General features: G+C 47.6%; 2 protein-coding genes across 2 annotated transcripts; one reads left to right on the plus strand and one right to left on the minus strand.

The window, feature by feature from the left end:
• The first annotated feature begins 12,630 nt into the window (after nt 1–12,630).
• Nucleotides 12,631–17,437, plus strand: LOC121450015 (transmembrane immune signaling adaptor TYROBP). The gene is made up of 5 exons (XM_041654673.1): nt 12,631–12,757; nt 13,223–13,249; nt 13,400–13,540; nt 14,216–14,259; nt 17,209–17,437. Exons 1-5 carry the CDS (start codon nt 12,697–12,699, stop codon nt 17,272–17,274), a joined length of 339 nt encoding a protein of 112 aa, XP_041510607.1. The 5' UTR covers nt 12,631–12,696; the 3' UTR covers nt 17,275–17,437.
• Nucleotides 17,438–17,562: 125 nt separating this feature from the next.
• On the minus strand, nt 17,563–18,992 carry Hcst (hematopoietic cell signal transducer). Its single transcript, XM_041653263.1, has 4 exons — nt 18,864–18,992; nt 18,501–18,524; nt 17,923–18,054; nt 17,563–17,691 (listed from the first exon to the last, which is right to left on the minus strand). Exons 1-4 carry the CDS (start codon nt 18,907–18,909, stop codon nt 17,651–17,653), a joined length of 243 nt encoding a protein of 80 aa, XP_041509197.1. The 5' UTR covers nt 18,910–18,992; the 3' UTR covers nt 17,563–17,650.
• Between the last annotated feature and the right edge of the window lie 1,274 nt (nt 18,993–20,266).

The raw sequence follows: 20,266 nt of genomic DNA on the forward strand, positions 1-20,266 counted from the left end.
AGTCAGTGTTCTTCCACGGAGCTCCACCCTTAACCCCAAATATTGTGTAAATAGGAACCACACTGTGTGAACTTTTTTTTAATTATTATTATTTTCGAGACAGGGTTTCTCCGTAGCTTTGGGTTCCTGTCCTGGAACTAGCTCTTGTAGACCAGGCTGGCCTCGAACTCCCAGAGATCCGCCTGCCTCTGCCTCCCGAGTGCTGGGATTAAAGGCGTGCGCCACCACTGCCGGGCCTGTGTGAACTTTTTGTATAGTTTCTTCTTTCATCCAACATTATCTTTGTGAGATAAATCCAGACTGTGGTAAAGAGTGCAAGGGTGTTTATTCTGCTTGCCACACAGTGTTATAGGAGGCCACTTATTCGTTTCCCAGCTGCTCAGACTCCTGAAATAATCACACAGAAACTATGTTATTTAAATCACTGATTGGCCCATTAACCTTAGTTTCTTATTTGCTAACGCTTACATGTTAATATAACCTATATCTATTAATCTGTGCATCACCACAAGGTCGTGGCCTAGCAGCAAAGTTTCAGCAAGTCTATCTCCAGTTATGGCTCCATGGCGTCTCCCTGACTCTGCCTTCTTCCTCCCAGCATTCTGTTTAGTTTTCCCCACCTAGCTCTGTTCTCCTATAGCTCTGCTATAGGCCCAAAGCAGTTCCTTTATTCATTAACCAACAAAAGCAACACATAGACAGAAGAACCTCCCACACCAGGCCAGCATAGAAATCATATTTTGTTGTGATCCAGCTGCCCTCACTCCCCTTGACTGACAGCAGAACTTCCTTGTGGTCTGTAATTGACAAGGATGTTTGTGTTCTTTCTGGCCAGTGGTTTTTCACAGAAGTAGTCGAGATATAAAAGGCTTTAGCTGGGCAAAATAAAAGTTGCTGTTTTTTCCACCTGAAAAGAAGTCTCCATGTCTCAATCCCAGCACCCCCCACCAGTCTTGGCCTCCAGGCTGCACTGGCACAGGAATTTTTAAAATTACATTTATTTATTTATTGTGGGGGTATTAGCATACATGTGAGTGCTCATGGGTGTGCAAATGCCCCAACAACACATATGGAAGCCAGAGAACAACTGGAGTTGGTTCTCTTCGTCCAAGTCTTGGAACTTGAACCCGGATTTTCAGGATTAGCAACAAGTGCCTTTATCTCCTGACTGTCACATCCATGCTGTGGCATGTGCATGCCTGGGGCACTTACATATATGAACACACAGACACATGCATGTAGAATCTTTTGATAAATATAGATTCTCCATTTTTTTGAGACAGGATCTGTATAGCCCCTGCAACCTGCTTTGTAGCCCAAGCTGGCCTCAGAATCCACTTTGCTGGGGTTAATGGCAGGCATCACTCCGCCCAGCTATAAGTTCCCAATGCTACCTAGTCAACGCATCAAATGATTATATCCAGTATTTAGGGTGGGGGGCTTGATTCAGAACTGTTTGTTAATTTATTCTAAGCTAACCTTATTTTTCCCTCTTCAATTATAGGTCCATAATCTACCCGTAATGAATATATGTATTGGGTACAATATGCCCACACATGTGTGGACGTCAGAGGACAACTTAGAGCAGCTGGTTCTCCCCTCCCACTGGATCCTGGGCTTGAACTCGAGTCCAGCTCAGCAGACTTGGCAGCAACCACCTTTACCTACTGAGCCATCTCCCCAGCCCTAGTGTCATTTGTAACCATTTGCCCAAACTAGCTTAGCTTGTTTACTGAGAAGACTACCTTTCCCTTCAGTGAGGAGGTCACATATAAATAAAGATATTTCTAGACTTTGCTCTGTTCACCAAAAGCCATGTTAATTCCCATAGCTTTATATCAGGTTCTTTCGTGTGTGTGTTCATGTATGTAAGTGCCCCAGGCACGCACACGCCACAGCACATATGGGAAAGTCGGATGGTAACATTAAGTGTCAGTCCTTGCCTTCTACCTTAAGCACTAAAACAAAAACATACTTTATGTTTAATGTGTGGGCGTGGGCATGAGAGGGCTGGTGCTGGTGGAGGCCAAAGACGTGGGATCCTCGGGAGCCAGAATTACAGACGGTTGTGAGCCACTGATGTGGGTTCTGGGAACTGAACTCTGGTAACTGAACTCTACAAGAGCAGTGCATGGACTCAGCCATCTCTCCAGCCCCCTGCTTTCCAGTCTACAAACTTCCGGGGACTCTCCTGTCTCTGTCTTCCACACCTCCATAGGAGAGCTAGAATTACAGAAGCACATTACCTCATCTGGCTTTACATGGGCTAGTGCTTTGGTTTCCTGTATGCTATGAATATGTGTTGTTCTCATTGGTTGATAAATAAAGCTGCTTCGGCCTATGGCAAGGCAGGATAGAGCCAGGTGGGAAATTCAAGCAGATATACAGGCGAAGGGTGGTGTCTGGGAGATACCAGCCAGCCGCCTAGGAAACAAGGCATCTGGAAATGAGGTAATGCCACCACCATGTGGCAATACACAGATTAATAGACATGGGTTAATTTAAATGTAAGAGCTAGCTACTAATAAGCCTGAGTAATTGGTTAAACATTTATAATTAATATTAAGCCTCTGAGTGGTTATTCAGAAACTGGCGGGTGGGAGAGAAACCTCTGCTTACAGGTTAGGGATCTGAACTCTGGCCCTCATGCTTATATGCTATGCTCTCTGCCCAAGGCACCATCTTCTCAAGCCTCCTAAAGGTTTTGGTATCAGGTGGACTGAGACCCTACCTGTTCTTCTGGAGCATCTTTGCTGTACTTGAGTCTATATTTCCATGTAAAATATAAGTTCCCAAGAGAAAAAGAACAGAACATTCCATTTGGATCATAAAGACACCAAATACATGGATTGAAACTAACATTAACCCAATAAAATGATATAGCACACTATTTATTTAGGTTTTTTAATTTAAAAAGCTTCTTTGTACAGGCTTTTCATTTAGTTTATTAGATTTATAACTAGATATTTGACCATCTATGATGATATAGATGGTTATTTTTCTCTGCTCTTGTCTGGTATGTGGTCAGTACATAGCAATAAAATTGGTTTTTGTATATCGATTTTTGAAACTCATTAACCTACTTAAACTCTGTTATGAATTTTAAGAAGTTAGTCTACTGAGTCTTGTAAATTCTTCTATAACATAGACTTTATCAACTCTGAATAATGGCACTGGACACATTGGCCTTCTTGTCTATTTTTATTTTATGTGTGTGGGGTGTTTGCCTGCATATCTGTCCATGCACCATGTGCATGCAGTGCCTGTGGGAGCCAGAAGAGGGCATCGGGCCCCTGGGACTGAAACCACACATGGTTGTGTGCTGACACATGGGTACTGGGAATCAAACCAAGGTTCTCTGCAAGAGCAGCCAGTGCTCTTAACCACTGAGCCATCTCTTCAGCTCCCACTTTCACCTTGCTTCATGGTAACCTTAATGTGTTCAGGATAAAACCAACAAATAGTCTTTCTCATGCCCAATTGTAACATGAAGGGGGCGGGCTTGTTGGGGTTTCTGTCCTGCCCAATACCCCACAGCTGGCAAGCCCCAAAGAAAATCACACAGAGATCTCTATAAGTTATAAAGCTGATTGGCCCATTAGGTCAGGCTACTTATTAGCTCTTGTAGCTTATATTAACCCATTATTTTGATCTATGTTAACCATGTAGCTCAGTACCTTTTTCAGTGGGGCAGATCACATCCTGCTGCTTCAGTGGTCTGGGCAGGAGTGGGAGGAATCAGCTTCCTTCTTCCCAGAATTCTTCTGTTCTATTGCATCATTTCTACTTCCTGTCTGGTTTTCCCACCTATACTTCCTGCCTGGCCAATCAGCGTTTATTTAAAACATGATTGACAGAATACAGACAATTTTCCTGCACCACTCAACCTCAGAAGAAAAGCGGTTAGGATCGAGCTATTAAATGCTTCAATATTTACACAGTAGTGTAAGCTATAGACCTCAGAATGCTAGTCATCAAATCAAGAGGTTCACAATTCTTTTGTTGTTAGTGTTTTTGAAACAGGATCTCAAGTATCCTGGGATGGACTTGAACTCACTATGTAGCAAGAAGGACTTTACAATGGTCCTCCCATTTCTGTCTCTGGACTGCTGGGGTTATAGGCATGTACTGTTATACTCAGCTTTGTGAGGTGCTGGGACTAGACTTTGTACATGCTAGGCCAGCCATCTATGAGTGAGATACACCCTCAGCCTGTTTACCGAGAATGTTAATCTTAAGTAGATGTTGCATTCACACCATGCCCTCACACTTTGCATCTTCTAATTAGCATATGACTTCCCTCGTTATGCTGATAGGCTGCTCATTTACATTAACTGACTTTCCTATATTGAACCAAGCTTATTTTTTTTTTAAAGTCTTTATTACAGGACTGGAGAGTTGGTTTGGCCATAAAGAAACAGGAGGATTGGGATAAAGGAAGGTTGGACAGGGGAGCACGGAACCACAATTCTTAGTTAAGGGAGCCACTGTAGGGTTGGCAAGAGACTTGAACCTAGAGTGGCTCCCAGGAGCCCAAGGCAATGTCCCCAGTTAGTTCCTTGGGCAGCTGAGGATAGGGAACCTGAAGTGACCCTATCCTACATTAATACTGACGAATATCTTGCATATCACCATAGAACCTTCATCTGGTGATGGATGGAGATAGAGACAGAGACCCACACTGGAGCACTGGACTGAGCTCCCAAGGTCCCAATGAGGAGCAGAAGGAGGGAGAACATGAGCAAAGAAGTCGGGACCACGAGGGGTGCACCCACCCACTGAGACAGTGGAGCTGATCTATTGGGAGCTCACCAAGGCCAGCTGGACTGTGACTGAAAAAGCATGGGATAAAACTGGACTCTCTGAACATGGCGAACAATGAGGGCTGATGAGACGCAAAGGACAATGGCACGGGGTTTTGATCCTGCTTAATGTGCTGGCTTGGTGGGAGCCTAGCCAGTTTGGATGTTCACCTTCCTAGATATGGACGGAGGGGGGGGGACCTAGGACTTACCACAGGGCAGAAAACCCTGACTACTCTTTGGACTGGAGAGGGAGGGGGAAAGGAGTGGGGGGAGGGGGAGAAGGGTGGGAGGAGGGGGAGGGAAATGGGAGGCTGGGAGGAGGCGGAAACTTGTTTTTTTTTCTCCTTTTCTCAATAAAAAAAAATAAAAAAAAAGAATAAGAAAATTTTAAAATAATAAAAAAAAAAGAACCCACTTACTTCTCCCAGAGGACCCAGGTTCAGTTCCTAGCATCCATGTTGGGAGGTCTGGCAGCTCACAACTGCCTCTATGTCCAGCTCTAGGTGATCTTCTGGTCTCTGAAAACACTGCATTCAAGTGTGCAAGCCAATATACAGTTACACACACATGTAATTAAAGACAATTTAAATAAAAATTTTAGGGATTGGAGAGATGGCTCAGTGGTTAAGGGCACTGGCTGCTCTTTCAAAGGTCCTTGGTTCAACCCCAGTACCCACATGCAGCTCATAAATGTCTCTAACTCTTGTTCCAGTGAACTCAACACCTTCTTTATCCCACTGTGTGCACTAGGCATGCACAGATGCACAGACATATGTGCAGACAAGATGCCTATACACATAAAAAATTAAAAAAAATAAGTTTTATTAGTTGCATTAATTACCTTAGATAATGGGTTCCATGTTGATTTCATGTGTGTATATTTGGTCATATTCACCCCCTTCTTTCTTGGCTCCTCCTAATCCTGATGAACTTTCTTCTTCCCAGCTAGTCCTTCCATTTTAGTTTAATTTTTAAGATTTATATTAGCAGGGCGTGGTGTTGACTGAGGTTTTTCTGTCCTGCCTGGTTTCTGCAGTCATTAAATCCCAAAGAAATCACACAGAGGTCTACATTAATTATAAACTGATAGGCTTAGTATCTCAGGCTTCTTATTAACTCTTATAACTTATATTAGCCTATAATACTTGTCTGTGTTAGCCAGATGGCTCAGTACCTTATTTGGCAAAGCAGTTACATCTTGCTTCCTCTGCGTCTGGGTCACAACTGCAGACTTAAACTTCCCTCTTTCCAGAATTCTCATTGCCCCACCTCTACTTCCTGCCTGGTTGCCCCTGTACTTCCTGCCTGGCTACTGGCCAATCAGCATTTTATTAAAAATAATACAAGTGGCAGGATAAAAGACCATTGTCCCACAGCACTCCCTCCCCTTTTTTTAAACAAGAGCTCTGAATCTAATATCCTTGGTTTAGTTTTTCTCCTGATCATTATCCATAACAACTTGTAACCAACATTCTAAACAAAGGCAAACATCCATAGTCCATTTTTTGGGAATGTGGGCATAGTTTTTCAGGATACTTCCTGCTGATTGGGGGTGCTGATAATCTTATGGGGACCTTAAGAAAATTTAGATTATGATCAAGTTGTAACTAGAGTATCCTGTGAACTGCAGTCTTTGAACTGTTCTGGATGTAGAACTCAGACACCTGAGCCATTCCTCCTAGCGGAGATTTCTCAGGGGATCTTCCTTGATCAAACCTGATTTTTCTTAACCCCAATGAATCCACAGCCTCTCATTTCCTGTGGAAACAAAAGCAAACCTCTTCTCCAAAGTAACACTTCTTTTGACTTCAATTTTGAAGTCAAAGTATTTTCAAAGTACCTATTTTAGACTGATGCATCAGCATTTATAAACAAATATCTTTCAGCAGCTGTTGCTCCTTCCTCAGCATTCAAACTATTCAGAGAGAACCTAAAAACACAGTATCCAGATTCTCTGTGTGTTTCCCATATTTACATGGCTTTATTTTAAACTCTATTTCTTTTATTTTTATTTTTACTTTTTGGATTTTTGAGACAGGGTTTCTCTTGTGTATCTTTGGTTGTCCTAGAATTTACTCTTTAGATTAGGTTGTCTTTGAACTCACAGAGATCCACCTGCCTCTGACTCCCAACTGCTGGGATTAAAGGTGTTCCAAACACTTCCCCAGGCTTTCACTTTCCTTCCACCCCCTCTTCAGTAATGTTCTTTGGGCTTAGATGTGCTGACACAGAGATCCCCTTTAGGCTGACTGTTCACCAGTCAACTGGTTCTCAGAACTTCGATCAGTTACATCTCTTTGGTAAACTATAGCTCACTACAAAAAAAAAAAAAAAAAAAAAAAAAAAAAAAAAAAAAGCTACTGTGACCCCCAATTTACAGACATAAACATGGTGATTTAGAAGGCAATTTGGTGAGCACACCGAGCCAACAACAAACAACACCACCAAAACAACAACAGTACTTTACTTAACTACAGTCCATGGCTTCCCCTGATTTTGAATAGGCTTTTCAAAGTGAGCTCCTGTCTGTGGAGCGGGCACCAAATCCAATCAGAAAGGGTTTGGTTACGCACAGAATGGTCACGCCACTGCTGCTCCTGTAGGCACAGCTTGTCTGACAACCTACAGTGTAACACACTGGTCCCACAGCTGAGAAAGACACTGAGACCCTTTCTGGTGCTATAAAAGCTGACCAGCAGGAGGAAGTTTCCAGCTCAGTTCTAACTTGGTTTCTCTATGTCCTGCAACCCCCATGTGTGGTGTCTTCAGCAATTGGGTCTCACCACACGGTTCTGGTTGGCAAAGGCCTGTATTGTTTGGGGGCGGGGCTCAGAGCCTTCCACGGTGAAGAACTCATGGAGGGTAGCCCACAGCTGGTACTGCGGCCTGGCAGTCTTGCTGTAACCTGATTATGGTCTGTTGACTATTGCAGCTACCCCATTCTTCTGGGACTACGGTGAGGCAAACTAGACATGCTCTTCTATCCCATGTATTTTCCATATTTTTTTTGTCTCTACTGAATTTTAGACTAGCCTTTTTTTTAGAGCATTCATTTCTGTTAAATATATCCTTTGAATTTTAATTTTGGTAATTGTACTTTTTGTTTCTAGAATTGCTTTTTATGGTTTCTAGTTCTCCAACAAGATTTTTTATTTGTAAGGTTTACGTTTATGTTCTAATTGTGTATGTGTATGCACATCTGTGTGTATTGCATGGGAATGCAGGCTCTCATGGAAGCCAGAAGATGGCATCAGATCCTTGTAGCTGGAGCTGTCTGCGGTTGTGAGCCGTCTGATGTAGACAGGAGCTAGGAACAAAACCTGGGTTCTCTGCAAAAGCAGTATAACTCTTAACTGCTGAGCCATCTCTCCAGCTGCTTGACAGCATTTTTGGATTTGTGGTTGTTTGTTTTGAGACAGGGTTTCATTGCCGACCTAAAATTTGCAAAGTAGCTGAGGGTGGCCTTGAACTCCTGATCCTCCTGCCTTTGAAGTCAGAGCTACGCTCCACCTCATCCAGTTAATAGTGCTGGGGCTCAGACACAAGGCTTGATAATTGCTAGGCAACCTTTTAGCCAACAGAGCTACATCCCAACCCATGGCTTCTCATTACTAGTGTCTTTGGTGCTTACAGTTTCCATTTCGCTAACACTCAAAAACATATTTTTTTTTAAGGCAAAATCTCCCCGTGTAGCCCACACTATGGGGTCAAACTGGCAATGCCCCTGCCTTTGCTTCCTCAGGACTCAAGTTACAGTCGCTCACCACAGCATCCACTCGGCTCCACACACCTTCATATGAACCTGTGATTTCATTTCTTCTGGGTAAACAGTAGTGGAATTTCAGAATCACTGGGAGGTAAATACTCAGCTTTATGAAAACCTCCCAAGCCATTTTGCCAATTGTTAGCTCCCTTTCAGTCTCCTGCCAGCTGAGACTTGGAGTTCCACATCTCTGTCGCCACTCAGTGGGTCAGCGGTTCTGGAGGCTGTGTGGTGGCGTGTCACTGCGTCTCGCTTGTGTTTCCCTAGTGACTAATGATGGCTAATGTGTCTTCACCCCTGCTGACTGGCCATTAGTTGCCTCTCCTTTGTGAAGTGTCTATTCAAAACTTCGGGCCACTCAGGTAAAGGCAGGTCTGGTAGCATGCTCCTGCAATTACCGCTCTTGGGAAGGAGAGGTTTCGGGAAGATTATGCCATGTTTGAGGTAATCTTGGGCTCTGTAGGTTGAGATACTGACCAACAAACCAAAACAAACAAGTAGGCAGAGGGGTTCATGCCTGTGATTTCAGCATTCCAGAGGTGGAAGTCGAAGGGTGGGAAATCATCCTTGACTACAGAAGTTCAAGGCCAGCATGGGATACAGGAAAAAGAAAATCAAGCCAGGCAGCGGTGGTGCACGCCCTTAATCCCAGCACTCAGAGGCAGAAGCAGAGGCAGGAGGCAGAGACATGAATTTGAGGCCAGTCTGGTCTACAGAGTGAGTGAGTACTAGGGCAGACTCCAAAGCTACACAGAGAAACCCTGTCTCAAAAACAAACAATCAAACAAAAGATAAAGAAAATCAGGCTATTTGATTTTTTTCCTTCAGTTGGGCATGGTTATTGAGCATTTTACCACAGAGCTACAGTATGAGCCCATTGGTCTGTTTCTCAGAAGCCTCACAGGGTGCCCAAAGGACGGATGGACAGCGCGGCGGCAGCCACAGACCTGACAAACTGCCTGGGAAAGTTGGCTTTTACATTCTGCAGCTCTGGTCTACTGTTAGGGAAGTTGGGCCATTGTACAAACCTCAGCCCAGCTTCCTGCACCCTGGCACCATCACAGCTCAGAGCCCATCAGACCATGGCTTGCACCACCTCCCCTTCCTTCACCCAGAATTAGAACCCAGCCCACCATCTGACCTAGGGACCAGCACAGGCCTGCTCTCTGTGGCCTGCATCTGCACAGTGGTCTGAGCTGGTCATGGCTGGTTCAGACTTAGCACTGGCGTACGGGATGCTAAGCGTGAAGATTGTGGGCTCAAGGCCAACTGAGATACAGAGTCTGGGCTGTCCGGAGCTGCAGGGTGTGGCTGACAGGCAGGCGATAGAAATGACTCAGTGGTCAAGTCCTGTTGTGATCTTTGTTCTCACATGAGAGCTCATAACCGCCTGTGACTCCTGTGCAGGGATCTCCTTCACTCTCCTGAGGACACCACACACGTATGTGCTATACGCGCATCCATGAAAATAAAATCAACCTGAAAGTGAAGAAGGAAGATGATGGATGATCGAGCTGTCAGTGGATGACCTGTCTGTCTTTGGATCTGGGAAGAAGGAAGATGATGGATGATCGAGCGGTCTTTTGTTCAGTGGATGACCTGTCTGGCTTTGGATCTGGGAAAGAGGCTCAGTTGGCGAAGTGCTGAAGGACCTAGGTTTGGTCCTAGGACCTACATAAAAGGCTGGGCATCTTGGCTTATGCTGTGTTTGTAATCCCACAACTGTCTGGGACCAACTTCGACAAATATACCACTTACCAGGGTAGGGGCATGAGGATTAGAAAAATGTTAAGGAAGAGGAACAGAGATAAGAAAGAATCACTAAGACATAGGATAGTAACGCCAGGGCAACTCGGCGAATACCGAATGCTGAATTCACCTGCGTTTATTTTTCATGTGCTTTTATATGAAAGGGGGGAAGAAGACAAAAGACCACTTTAACATGATACAAAGGACAACCAGAACCGTTATTTGCTTCACTACTTTGAGATATCAAGTCATTAGCATTCTGTTGCCTAGGCCGTGAACCCACACTAGGCCATTTCCTGACCATTGGCCAGGGTGGAGTGGATCTACCTGCAGGGGCCATTTTAATGTCCAAAACAATAAGTAACCGCACCCTAGGTCAGGCTGTGGAACCACACTTGTCAACAACTTTGAGCAAGCTAAAACTCTCAGATTTTCAGACAAGGTGCAAATAGGCTCACAGTTTTGGGCCTGCAAACACAGGGAGGCAGAGACCCGAGGAATCCTGGGGGTGCAGCCTGGCCTACTAGGGATTTTCAGACTAGTAAAAGAAAAGAGGTAGACAGTCCTGCATAATGACACCCGAGTTTGTCCTCCGGCCACACCCACCCACATGCACACACCCACACATACACACACACACACACACCACACAATACACACACACATCACACACACACACACCTCAGCCTGTCAGCTCATATCCCACAAATGTTCACCAACATCTCTCCCTTGGGACCCCAAGAACTTCCCATATCCTAACAACTAAAGAGGACACCAGGACCTCAGTCAAAGCCCATGACTACACATGCTCTGGTTTGGATGGTGCCCTGGTATCTTGGCTGTTCCATTGCGTGCGTTCTGGGGACAGGACAGGCGTGGCTGGGGTGGGAGGAGGGGTCAGAGTCTCCTGCTGGAAAGCTGGGGAATGAGAGAAAGACTTAGGAAGGATAGACCATAGCTCAGCTCTGGACATGCTAACACCACCCTGAGTACCCACAATGTGTCAGACACAGTTCTAGTGATCTCACAGAGCCCTCGGGAGAAGCTGACCTTGCATCCTTCTCTGGGTCAAGTCCCCACGTCCTGCTCAGGGGAAGCCTTGACCCCCCCCAGCCCCCAAGTCGGGGTCCTCACTGCCCACAGCACCACTCAGGTCTCCAGCTGTCCTTCACTCAGCTCACCCTCATATTAAGAGGCCTCTTTCTGCCATTCTAGCTCTAGACCTTAGGAAGAAACGTTTGGATTCCGCCTGGCCTGGGCAGTAGTGGCCATGATTATCAGAGACCCCCTCCCACCCCACCCAACTCAAGAGTCCTCCCCTCCCACAGTGGCATCGGCATCTGTCCCATGACCACCATCCAGCTTCCCCTTCCTCCTGCACGCGGGTGCCACAGAGTGTGACATGAGGGTGGGGGAGGGGCTTTATGCATCTGGCTGGTGCCCAGGGGCTCCAGCTTCAGGTTCCTCCTTCACAAGTTCCAGTTTAGGCTCCCACTAGGACTAAAATAGCCCCTGCCTCCCCCTGCGCCCCCGTGAGTCCCCTCCTTCCTGGCTCCCAGCTGCTTCCCCTCTCAGCCCAGCCAGGCCCAGTGGTCACCACAGGGCCACCACCTGCCTCACCTCAAGCCCTAGTTCTGTCTCTGTGGCGTGCACATCTGTGGCAAGAATTCTCACCCCCTTCGCTTTGTTGTTGTTTTCTCTCTGCCTTTCATCTATCTTCCTCCTCTGAAATGGCCATTTTCAGGTCTTGGGTCCTCTATCTGTGCTTTCCTGTGTGGCTGTCCCTCTTTGTAAAATGGGAGAAAGGCATTATTTATCACAGGAGAATACTGTGGGCTCAGAGTACCATCAACAGCGCTCCTGCCCATGCTTTCTCTTAATAGCCAGTGGCCATATTAGGGATTTGATTATCAAATAATCGTTGTAGCTGATGCTTACAGGACTGGGAAGGGTTGGACCCTGCTCTCGGAATGTCACTTAGCAAACAACCTTGCAAAAAAAGGTACAATTTTACTCTCAAGCTTGTGGATGAAAAAAATCGAGACCCAGAGAGGCTAAGTGACTTTTCAAGGTTGCCCAGCCAGAAGAGGCTGAGCTGCTTTCAGTCATTGTCACTCATTGTCCCTCCTGTTATAACATTTGCCCTCTGTCTGAAGCTGAAGACCAGGGACTGTCGTGAATATCCCTTGTCCTTCTTGTCCAGCCCATCAGGTCTGTGGCCCAGCCCCTTGGCCGGCCGCATTCTTTCTATGTGTCCCTCCTCCCCGCTGCTGTCCCCTCCTCCCGCTGCCACCACCCACCTCAGACTTCCTCCTTCACTTGGTTGGACGTGACACCACCAGCCCCTGGACTGTGGTGTCCAGTGCACATCTGGCCACCATGGGGGCCCTGGAGCCCTCCCGTCACCTTCTGTTCCTTCCTGTCTTTCTGACCGTGGGAGGTGAGTCGGGGGCTTCCGCAGCTGTCTGCTGCGTCTTTAGCTCAGGTTGGGGCCAGGGCTGGGCAGAGAGCAGGAAGGAACAGGACAGGACAACCAAAGGGGAGGGCTGGGAGGAAGAAGAAGGTTCCTCTAGTGCCTGTGGGTCTCTCCCTGAGCTGGAGGCCCCAAGATTTGGAACCTGGCAGAAGCAGTAGGAGGGGATATCTCAACCAGACAAACTGACATGGATCCTACACACTGGCCAGTCGCCTCTGCCCCACCGCCTGGGAGCTGGGACACTTGTCCTCTCCTGCATCTCCAGCTTCTCCATCCACTGTCTGATGGGCCACGAGTTACATCTTCCGTTTGGGTACAGAATCTCATATAGCTCAGGCTAGCTTTACTTGCTATGTAGTTGAGGGTAACCTTAACCTTCTCATTCTCCTGCCTCTACCTCCCTCAGTTTACCTAATTTTTCCTCTTTAGGATTAAGTCCCGTCCAGGCCCAGAGTGGTAAGCCATGACACCCTGAATCTTTTTCCCTTCCTTTCAAAGACTTCTTGTCACCCCCTTTTCCTTCTTCTAACCCTCTCTCTGCTAACACCCAGTCCCTGACTGTCCACCTATGTCACCCCTTCTCATCCCTCTGTGTCACCTTCCCAGAGTGCAGCTGCTCTTCCGTGAGCCCGGGCGTGCTGGCTGGGATTGTGCTGGGTGACTTGGTGCTCACCTTGCTCATTGCTCTGGCTGTATACTCTCTGGGCCGCCTGATCCCCCGAGGCCGCGGCCGGGGCACTGCAGAGGGTGAGTGGGGGTGCTGGCCTGCTGGAAACTGGGGAGTGTGGGAAGTTTCAAAGGTCATGGATATCTAAAGGGCTGGGGGCTAAGGATGGGAGGGCTGCCTTGTGATTGCTGGTTGTTGTTTCTTCCCTTAATGCTGAGGACCCAGACAGGGCCTCCCATTTGTACTGCAAGTACTTCCTACCAACTGAGTTACACCTTCACACACACACACACACACACACACACACACACACACACACACGTACACACACACACTGCAGTCTTCCAAGGCCAGAAGGTGGCACCAGATGCCCTGGAACTAGAGTGACAAGTGATCCAGCCACCCAGTGTGGGTGCTGGGAATTGAACTTGGGTCCTCTGCAAGAGCAGTGCCTGTTTTTAATTGCTGAACCATCTCTCAAGTTGCCCGAAGAGCTGGTTTTAAAACACCAAAACAGGGACAGTGGTGTCACATTCCTTTAATGCCAGCACTTGGGAGACAGAAGCAGGTGGATCTCTGTAAGTTCGAGGCCAGCCTGGTCTAGAGTGAACTGCGAGAGCTATACAAAGAAATCTTGTTTTGGAAAACCAAACCAACCAGTCAACCAACCAAACAACTGAACAACACAACAAAATAGTCCCAATTTACAGCTTAGTCCATCTTTACATCCTGTTACACTCTGTATCCCTCTGCAGGGACCCGGAAACAGCGCATTGCTGAGACGGAGTCACCTTATCAGGTAAGAACATCAGATCTTTCTCTGCCTTCACTCTTGCCTGCTCCTAGTCCTGCCTGTGTATGTGTGTGTGTGCGTGCGTGCGCGTGCACACACACACACACACACACACACACACTACCCTTCCCAGCACCTTAAGGTACCTCCATTAGCAACTCCTCCAATCTTGAAATCAAAGGAGGCATCTGTCCAACACAGTCAGAGATCAACCCTGACCTTTTTGCTCAGCCTCAGATGTGTGGGGGCAGATAGAGGAGCTCTGTCTTTGTTAGGCTGACACTGATCTGCGGAAAGCCTGGCCCTCAGTCAGACTGGGAGAAGCCCTTGGTGAGGCAAAGAAGTTAGTCTAAGTGTGGTCTTGCTAAAGAGAGGAGCTCCACCAGAGTTCTGGCGTTGCAGAAGCGTGGTGTGGGCATCGTCCATTCCTTTGAGCAGCTGGCCAAAGTTGGTGGCTCAGAAAACTCCACACAAAAAGCACAGTGATCCCAGAACTTGGGGGGCAAGACGATGGGAAGTTTGAGGTCAACCTGGGCTACTGAGAAAGTTTGAGGTTAGCCTGGGCCACAGAAAGAGACTCTGTCTCAAAAAAAGGGGTGAGCCTAGGGGCTCATATGGCATGGTGTGATACAGCACTTGCCTAGCGTTTGCAAAGACCTTTATTTAATACCCAGCGCCAAAATAAACATTAACGACAATTAGCACACTGTCCCAGGATTTCGGAAGCTTGGCAGGAAGACTGTGAATTCAGGGTCAGTCTAGTTTGTATATAATATCTCAAACATATAAACCAGAGCCAGGCACAGTGGCTCATGCCTTTAATGCTGGCATTGGGGAAACAGAGGCAGATGGATCCTTGTGAGTTTGAGGCCAGCCTGGTCTACCTAGAGAGTTCCAGACCAGCCAGGGATGCAGCATGAAACCCTGTCTTGTCTTTTAAAAAAGAAAAATAAACTCAAAGTGGAGTAAGACGGGAATGTGGCTCCATCTATGCTCATCTAGCATGTACGAGGCCCTGGATTCAATCCAGTAAATAAAAAACAATTAATTCAAAGTAAAATAAGTCAAAGTCATATGTGTAAGGTAGGGACAGTACAGGCTGTCATTGAACTCACTCCTAAATTCCATAATGTCATCAGTCATGTCCGCTCCCTCCCTGTCAAGACTCGTGTGTGTGTGTGTGTGTTTATGTGTGTGGTGGTTGTGTGTGGTGTGTATGTGTAGCATATGTGTAGTGTGTGTGTGGTGTGGGGTGTGTGTGCATGTGTGTGGTGGTTGTGTGTGGTGTGTATGTGTAGTGTGTGTGTGGTGTGTGTGTGTGTATGTGTGTGGTGTGTATGTGTAGCATATGTGTAGTGTGTGTGTGGTGTGTGGTGTGTGTGTATGTGTGTGGTGGTTGTGTGTGGTGTGTATGTGTAGCATATGTGTAGTGTGTGTGTGGTGTGGTGTGTGTGTGTGGTGTGTATGTGTAGCATATGTGTAGTGTGTGTGTGGTGTGTGTGTGTGTATGTGTAGCATATGTGTAGTGTGTGGTGTGTGTGTGTATGTGTGTGGTGTGTATGTGTAGCATATGTGTAATGTGTGTGTGGTGTGTGTGTGTAGCATATGTGTAGTGTGTGGTGTGTGTGTATGTGTGTGGTGTGTATGTGTAGCATATGTGTAATGTGTGTGTGGTGTGTGGTGTGTGTGTGTGTATGTGTGGTGTGTGTGTGGTGGTTGTGTGTGGTTTGTATGTATAGCATATGTATAGTGTGTGTGTGGTGTGTGATGTGTATGTTGTGTATGTATGTGTGGTGTGTGTGTAGGAAGGCCATAGGAGGACATCAAGTCTTTTCCTATTTTTAAAATCACATTCATTTTAGTATTTATTTATCTTATTTGTGGGTGTTTGGGGGTGGTAGGGTGCATCTGCTTTGGCAGCCATGTGGACAACAGAAGACAGCCCGTGCGAGTCCGTTCTCTCTTTCCACCTTGTGGGTCTCAGAACTCTAACTGGTTGTCAGGGTTCACAGCACGTGATTTACCCACTGAGCCGTCCCACCAGCCTCAAGACTCCTTCCTGGCCTCTGGGATAGAAGTGAGGGGCAGAAAACTCCTTCTTGAGAGAAACACACACCCAGACTGGTCCTGGCACCAGAGAGTCTGTCCTTGGAGCCATAGACAAGGCTCTCTACCTCCCTGCCTGCAGCCACTTTGGCCCATTCACCTCCCTGCTGGAGAAAGTTTTCTTTGCAGAGTGTAAGAATCTCAAGTTCGGTGCCTGGTGTGGGTGGTGCACACCTTTAATTTCAGCACCCTGGAGGCAGAGGCAGAAGGATCTCTGAGTTCGAAGCCAGCCTGGTCTACAGTGAGTTCTAGGTCGGCCAGGGCTACAAAGAGAAACCCTGTGTCAGAAAGACAAGCAAAACAAACAAACAGAAATCCTTGAGTTTGACCCCTGAAGGCCCAGAAGACTGCGAAGACTGTCCAGTCCCTGAGAGTCAGGAAATTTTAGGGCAAAGTGTCAGCCTGATTTATTTAGCCTTCGGTGGATTGGTTGAGACCTACATGGGTCCGCCCAGCATCCTAATTGGAGAGACTGATTTGAAGCAATTAACAAAATCATTTTGGGAGAACATTATGGAGAGAATAAAGCAGGCCAATATGAAAATGGTGGGGTTGGGAAAGAGACTAAAGATGAAGAAACCAAGAAATGTCCAAGAAAGACAGACAAGGAGGAGTTGAAGATCTAGGGAGTTGGTGCTCCAGGTAGAGGGAACTGCACACGGAAAGGCCCTGATGTTGGGGCAGGGAAGCAAGGGGAACGCAGGGCACATTTAAATAAAATTGGGATCTCTTTCATGATCTTAAGTTTAAAGAAGCTGCCAGGGACCTCGAAGGTCATTAGGAGGTTAGATTTTTTTTTTTTTTTTTTGCTTGCGAAGACCACTCCAATGATGGCTTCTGTCTTTTTAGGAGCTTCAGGGCCAAAGGCCAGATGTCTACAGTGACCTTAACACACAGAGGCAGTATTACAAATGAGCCCACCCTATGCTGGTCAGCAACCTGATGCCTGGATCCAGTCATTCCTGATGCCTGCTCAACAAGCCCTCCCTGTGAGCAGGACTGCTGGGATGCAGATCCACACAGTGCCACCCCCCATGAGATGTCTGGCCTCTCCCCACTTCTGTCCCCAAATAAAAAACCACGACTGAGTTCTGCTATGTTGTAGTGGGGCGTTGGGTAACAGTGGGGCCCCGAGAATGGTATTAAATCAGGAAACAGCTCCCTGGGAAAAAGTCAGACGTTGGGAAGAACAAGACTAGAGGTATTTGAAAGCTTTATTCCATTCTGGAAGGAGTGTGTTCCCAGGTACCCCCACGTGATCCAGGACGGGGCGGGTCAGAAGTCGCAGAGGTCAGCCTCTGCCAGGCATGTTGATGTAGACTCTGCCGTCGTCTAGTGGGTGGGGTAGAGGGAGCATGAAGCATGACCACCCACCACTCTTCCCACATCACCTTCCTGGGAGACCCCCTGCACCAGGGGCTTCCTCAGGGGTTCCCCAGATACCTCCCCCAGGGTTTCCCAAGCACCTCCTCCAGGGCTTCCCCGGGGACTGCCTTTGTGGGACCCCCTTCTTCCCTGGGGACTGCTACCTACTCTCCAGGCCCCACCCCAGAGTTTGCTCACCGTGGGCAGGCCTGTTGTGTTGGCGCATACATACAAACACCACCCCCACGATCAGGAGGGACAAGACCGCATCTGCAGCCACCAGGCCTGCCAGGAGCGGCAGGGACAGAGGCCCACATCCGGAGCAGGAACCTGCGGGTTAGAGCCCAGACCTGCAGGCAGCTGAGACCTTTCTCTTTGCCCACAGAGAGTCCTGTTGTCCCGTCGTCGTCGTCGGTCCGTCCCCCCCTCCCCCCAGCCTTGCTCCTCCCAGCAAGATCCCGAGAGAGAGAGAGAGAGAGAGAGAGAGAGAGAGAGAGAGAGAGAGAGAGAGAGAGAGAAGATTCCAGATTCTTTGGGATTAGGGAGTGAAATGAGAGAGGGAGCTTAGAGGGGCTGGGAAGTCACAGAACCCCGAGGGCTGTACCCTGGGCACACCAGGAATCTGTTAAGAAGAGTCTCTGTTCCCATCACTTCAATTGTGTGGTAAAGAGTCGAGATGGACAGGAAAGGGCTGGGATTGGGAAATGTCGCTAGACAGGGGAGTGCTGCGGATCAGACTTCAGGATTGGAGGCGGCTGCTGAAGTTCATTCCTCACCTGCTGGCGTCTGACTTGCAGCCACTGTGGAAGACAGAGAAGGTGGATAGGGGTGGGGGGAGAAGTCCCCAACACGGTCGCAGGGCGGGTGGGATTCTAAGGACCTGAGCTCCACATTGGAGAGGTAAACGGGAAATGGGGCTTTCCTGGAGCACAGACAGTGACCAGAAAAGGGAACTAGAAGTCACCCAGCGAGGAGAGGAGCGCACAGCTCCAGAACCCCACCCCCACCCTCAAGGACCCAGACCTTGAGACCAGTGGCTCTCAAGAAAGAAAAGGGCACAAGGAGAAGGGCTTGCTCTCTGCACCCCAACATCAAATGGCAGCCTTTCTGTCCCCTCAATCCCCAACTGCTGGCTTCACCTTGGAGCAGAAGCAGGAACACGAGGAGGTAGCCTGGAGGGGTCATGGTGGACTGGGGCCTGAAGGGATCTGGCCAAAGACTGTGGTCCAGAGAAGTCCTCAGAACAGTAGAGGAGAAAGAGAGGTAGCTAGAACGGATGTCACACTGCTGGTGACTATACTACCTACTTCCTGTGTGTGGGTACATGTGTGTCCTTAAGACTTCCTTTGGGTAACAAATTTGGGGGAGTCAGACCACCCAGAGAAGCTTCTGGTGGACCATAGTGTGGGCATGAGTGAGATTCTGGAAATATTTTGGAAGCAAAACCAATAACATTTGGGGCTGGAGAGGGTGTGTGTTAGAAAGGGACCAGGGTGACTGTAGCTTCTAACCTGAGTAGATTAGAAAGATGGAGAGAGGGTGACAGAAGTTTTGGAAGAGCTGGTTTAGGAGGGAGAGAGGGTTGCCTGTTTGTGGGCACACTGAGCTGGAAATCCTGATTGAGCTTTCTGGAGATGTGAATGTCCACAGTTGGGTCCTGACATGTAAATCTGAGAAGGCTGATGGCTAAAAAACAGCATTTAAAGCCCTCAGACTGTGTGAGCTCATTAAAGAAGTGTAAACATATATACACACTCATACACACACGCACATATACACATATGCACATATATGCATCACGCACACACATACACACACGCACTACCAGAAGAGAGAGAGGGAACCAGCAATCTGCTAAGGAAGCTGCGGGAGGGAGAGACCCAAGGCTGGGCAGAATGTTGAAATCAGGAGAGACATTTAACAGTACAGTTAAGTGTCAAGGAAGGTCACCAAGTGGGAACTGAGAATGTCAGTCCCTTGGTGGGCTGGGAATTCCTGTTTGGTTCACAGCTCTCTATCCCAAGCGCCCAGCAAAGTGTCTCCTCTATGCTAACAGTTTTTAAGATGAATAAACGAGCTTGGCAGGATGGTCCAAGCCTGTAATTTCAGCACTGGGGAGACCGTGGGGGAAGATGGCTCTGAGTTCAAGGCCATCCTGGCTGATTTAGCAAGTGCCAGGCTAGCCATGGCTATATAGGAAGATCCTAGGGAGATGGTTCAGCAGATGAAGGTACTTGACCTATGTTAGAGCCCCAGAATCCATAGAACAAAGAAGCATTTCTACAGCAGACTTCAGAGTATATGTGTTCTTTGACCTCCAGGGAGCTCTCTCACACACACACACACACACACATACACACACGTGCACACACATATATACACACACACACCAATTTTTTTAAAAGCAAATATTAGAGCCATATATAGTGGCTCACACCTTTTAATCCTAGCATTTGGGAGACAGAAGCAGGCAGATCTCTGTGAGTTCAAGGCCAGCGTGGTCTTCAGAGTTTCGAAACAACTAGAGCTACATAATGAGATT

Source organism: Microtus oregoni, unplaced genomic scaffold (assembly GCF_018167655.1).
Source record: "Microtus oregoni isolate MIOR12 unplaced genomic scaffold, Mior012 000006F_ref0000085, whole genome shotgun sequence".
Taxonomy (NCBI): Eukaryota; Metazoa; Chordata; class Mammalia; order Rodentia; family Cricetidae; genus Microtus; species Microtus oregoni.

Excerpts from the sequence above, each read along its gene's own strand:
- Hcst (XM_041653263.1), bottom strand. The coding sequence starts at position 18,909 with ATGACCCCTCCAGGCTACCTCCTCGTGTTCCTGCTTCTGCTCCAAG. Across the intron at positions 18,055-18,500 it reads TGCAAGTCAGACGCCAGCAG|GTTCCTGCTCCGGATGTGGG; the intron begins GTGAGGAATGAA and ends TCTAACCCGCAG. Across the intron at positions 17,692-17,922 it reads ACACAACAGGCCTGCCCACG|ACGACGGCAGAGTCTACATC; the intron begins GTGAGCAAACTC and ends CCCACCCACTAG.
- LOC121450015 (XM_041654673.1), top strand. The coding sequence starts at position 12,697 with ATGGGGGCCCTGGAGCCCTCCCGTCACCTTCTGTTCCTTCCTGTCTTT. Across the intron at positions 13,541-14,215 it reads CGGCCGGGGCACTGCAGAGG|GGACCCGGAAACAGCGCATT; the intron begins GTGAGTGGGGGT and ends ATCCCTCTGCAG. Across the intron at positions 14,260-17,208 it reads AGACGGAGTCACCTTATCAG|GAGCTTCAGGGCCAAAGGCC; the intron begins GTAAGAACATCA and ends CTGTCTTTTTAG.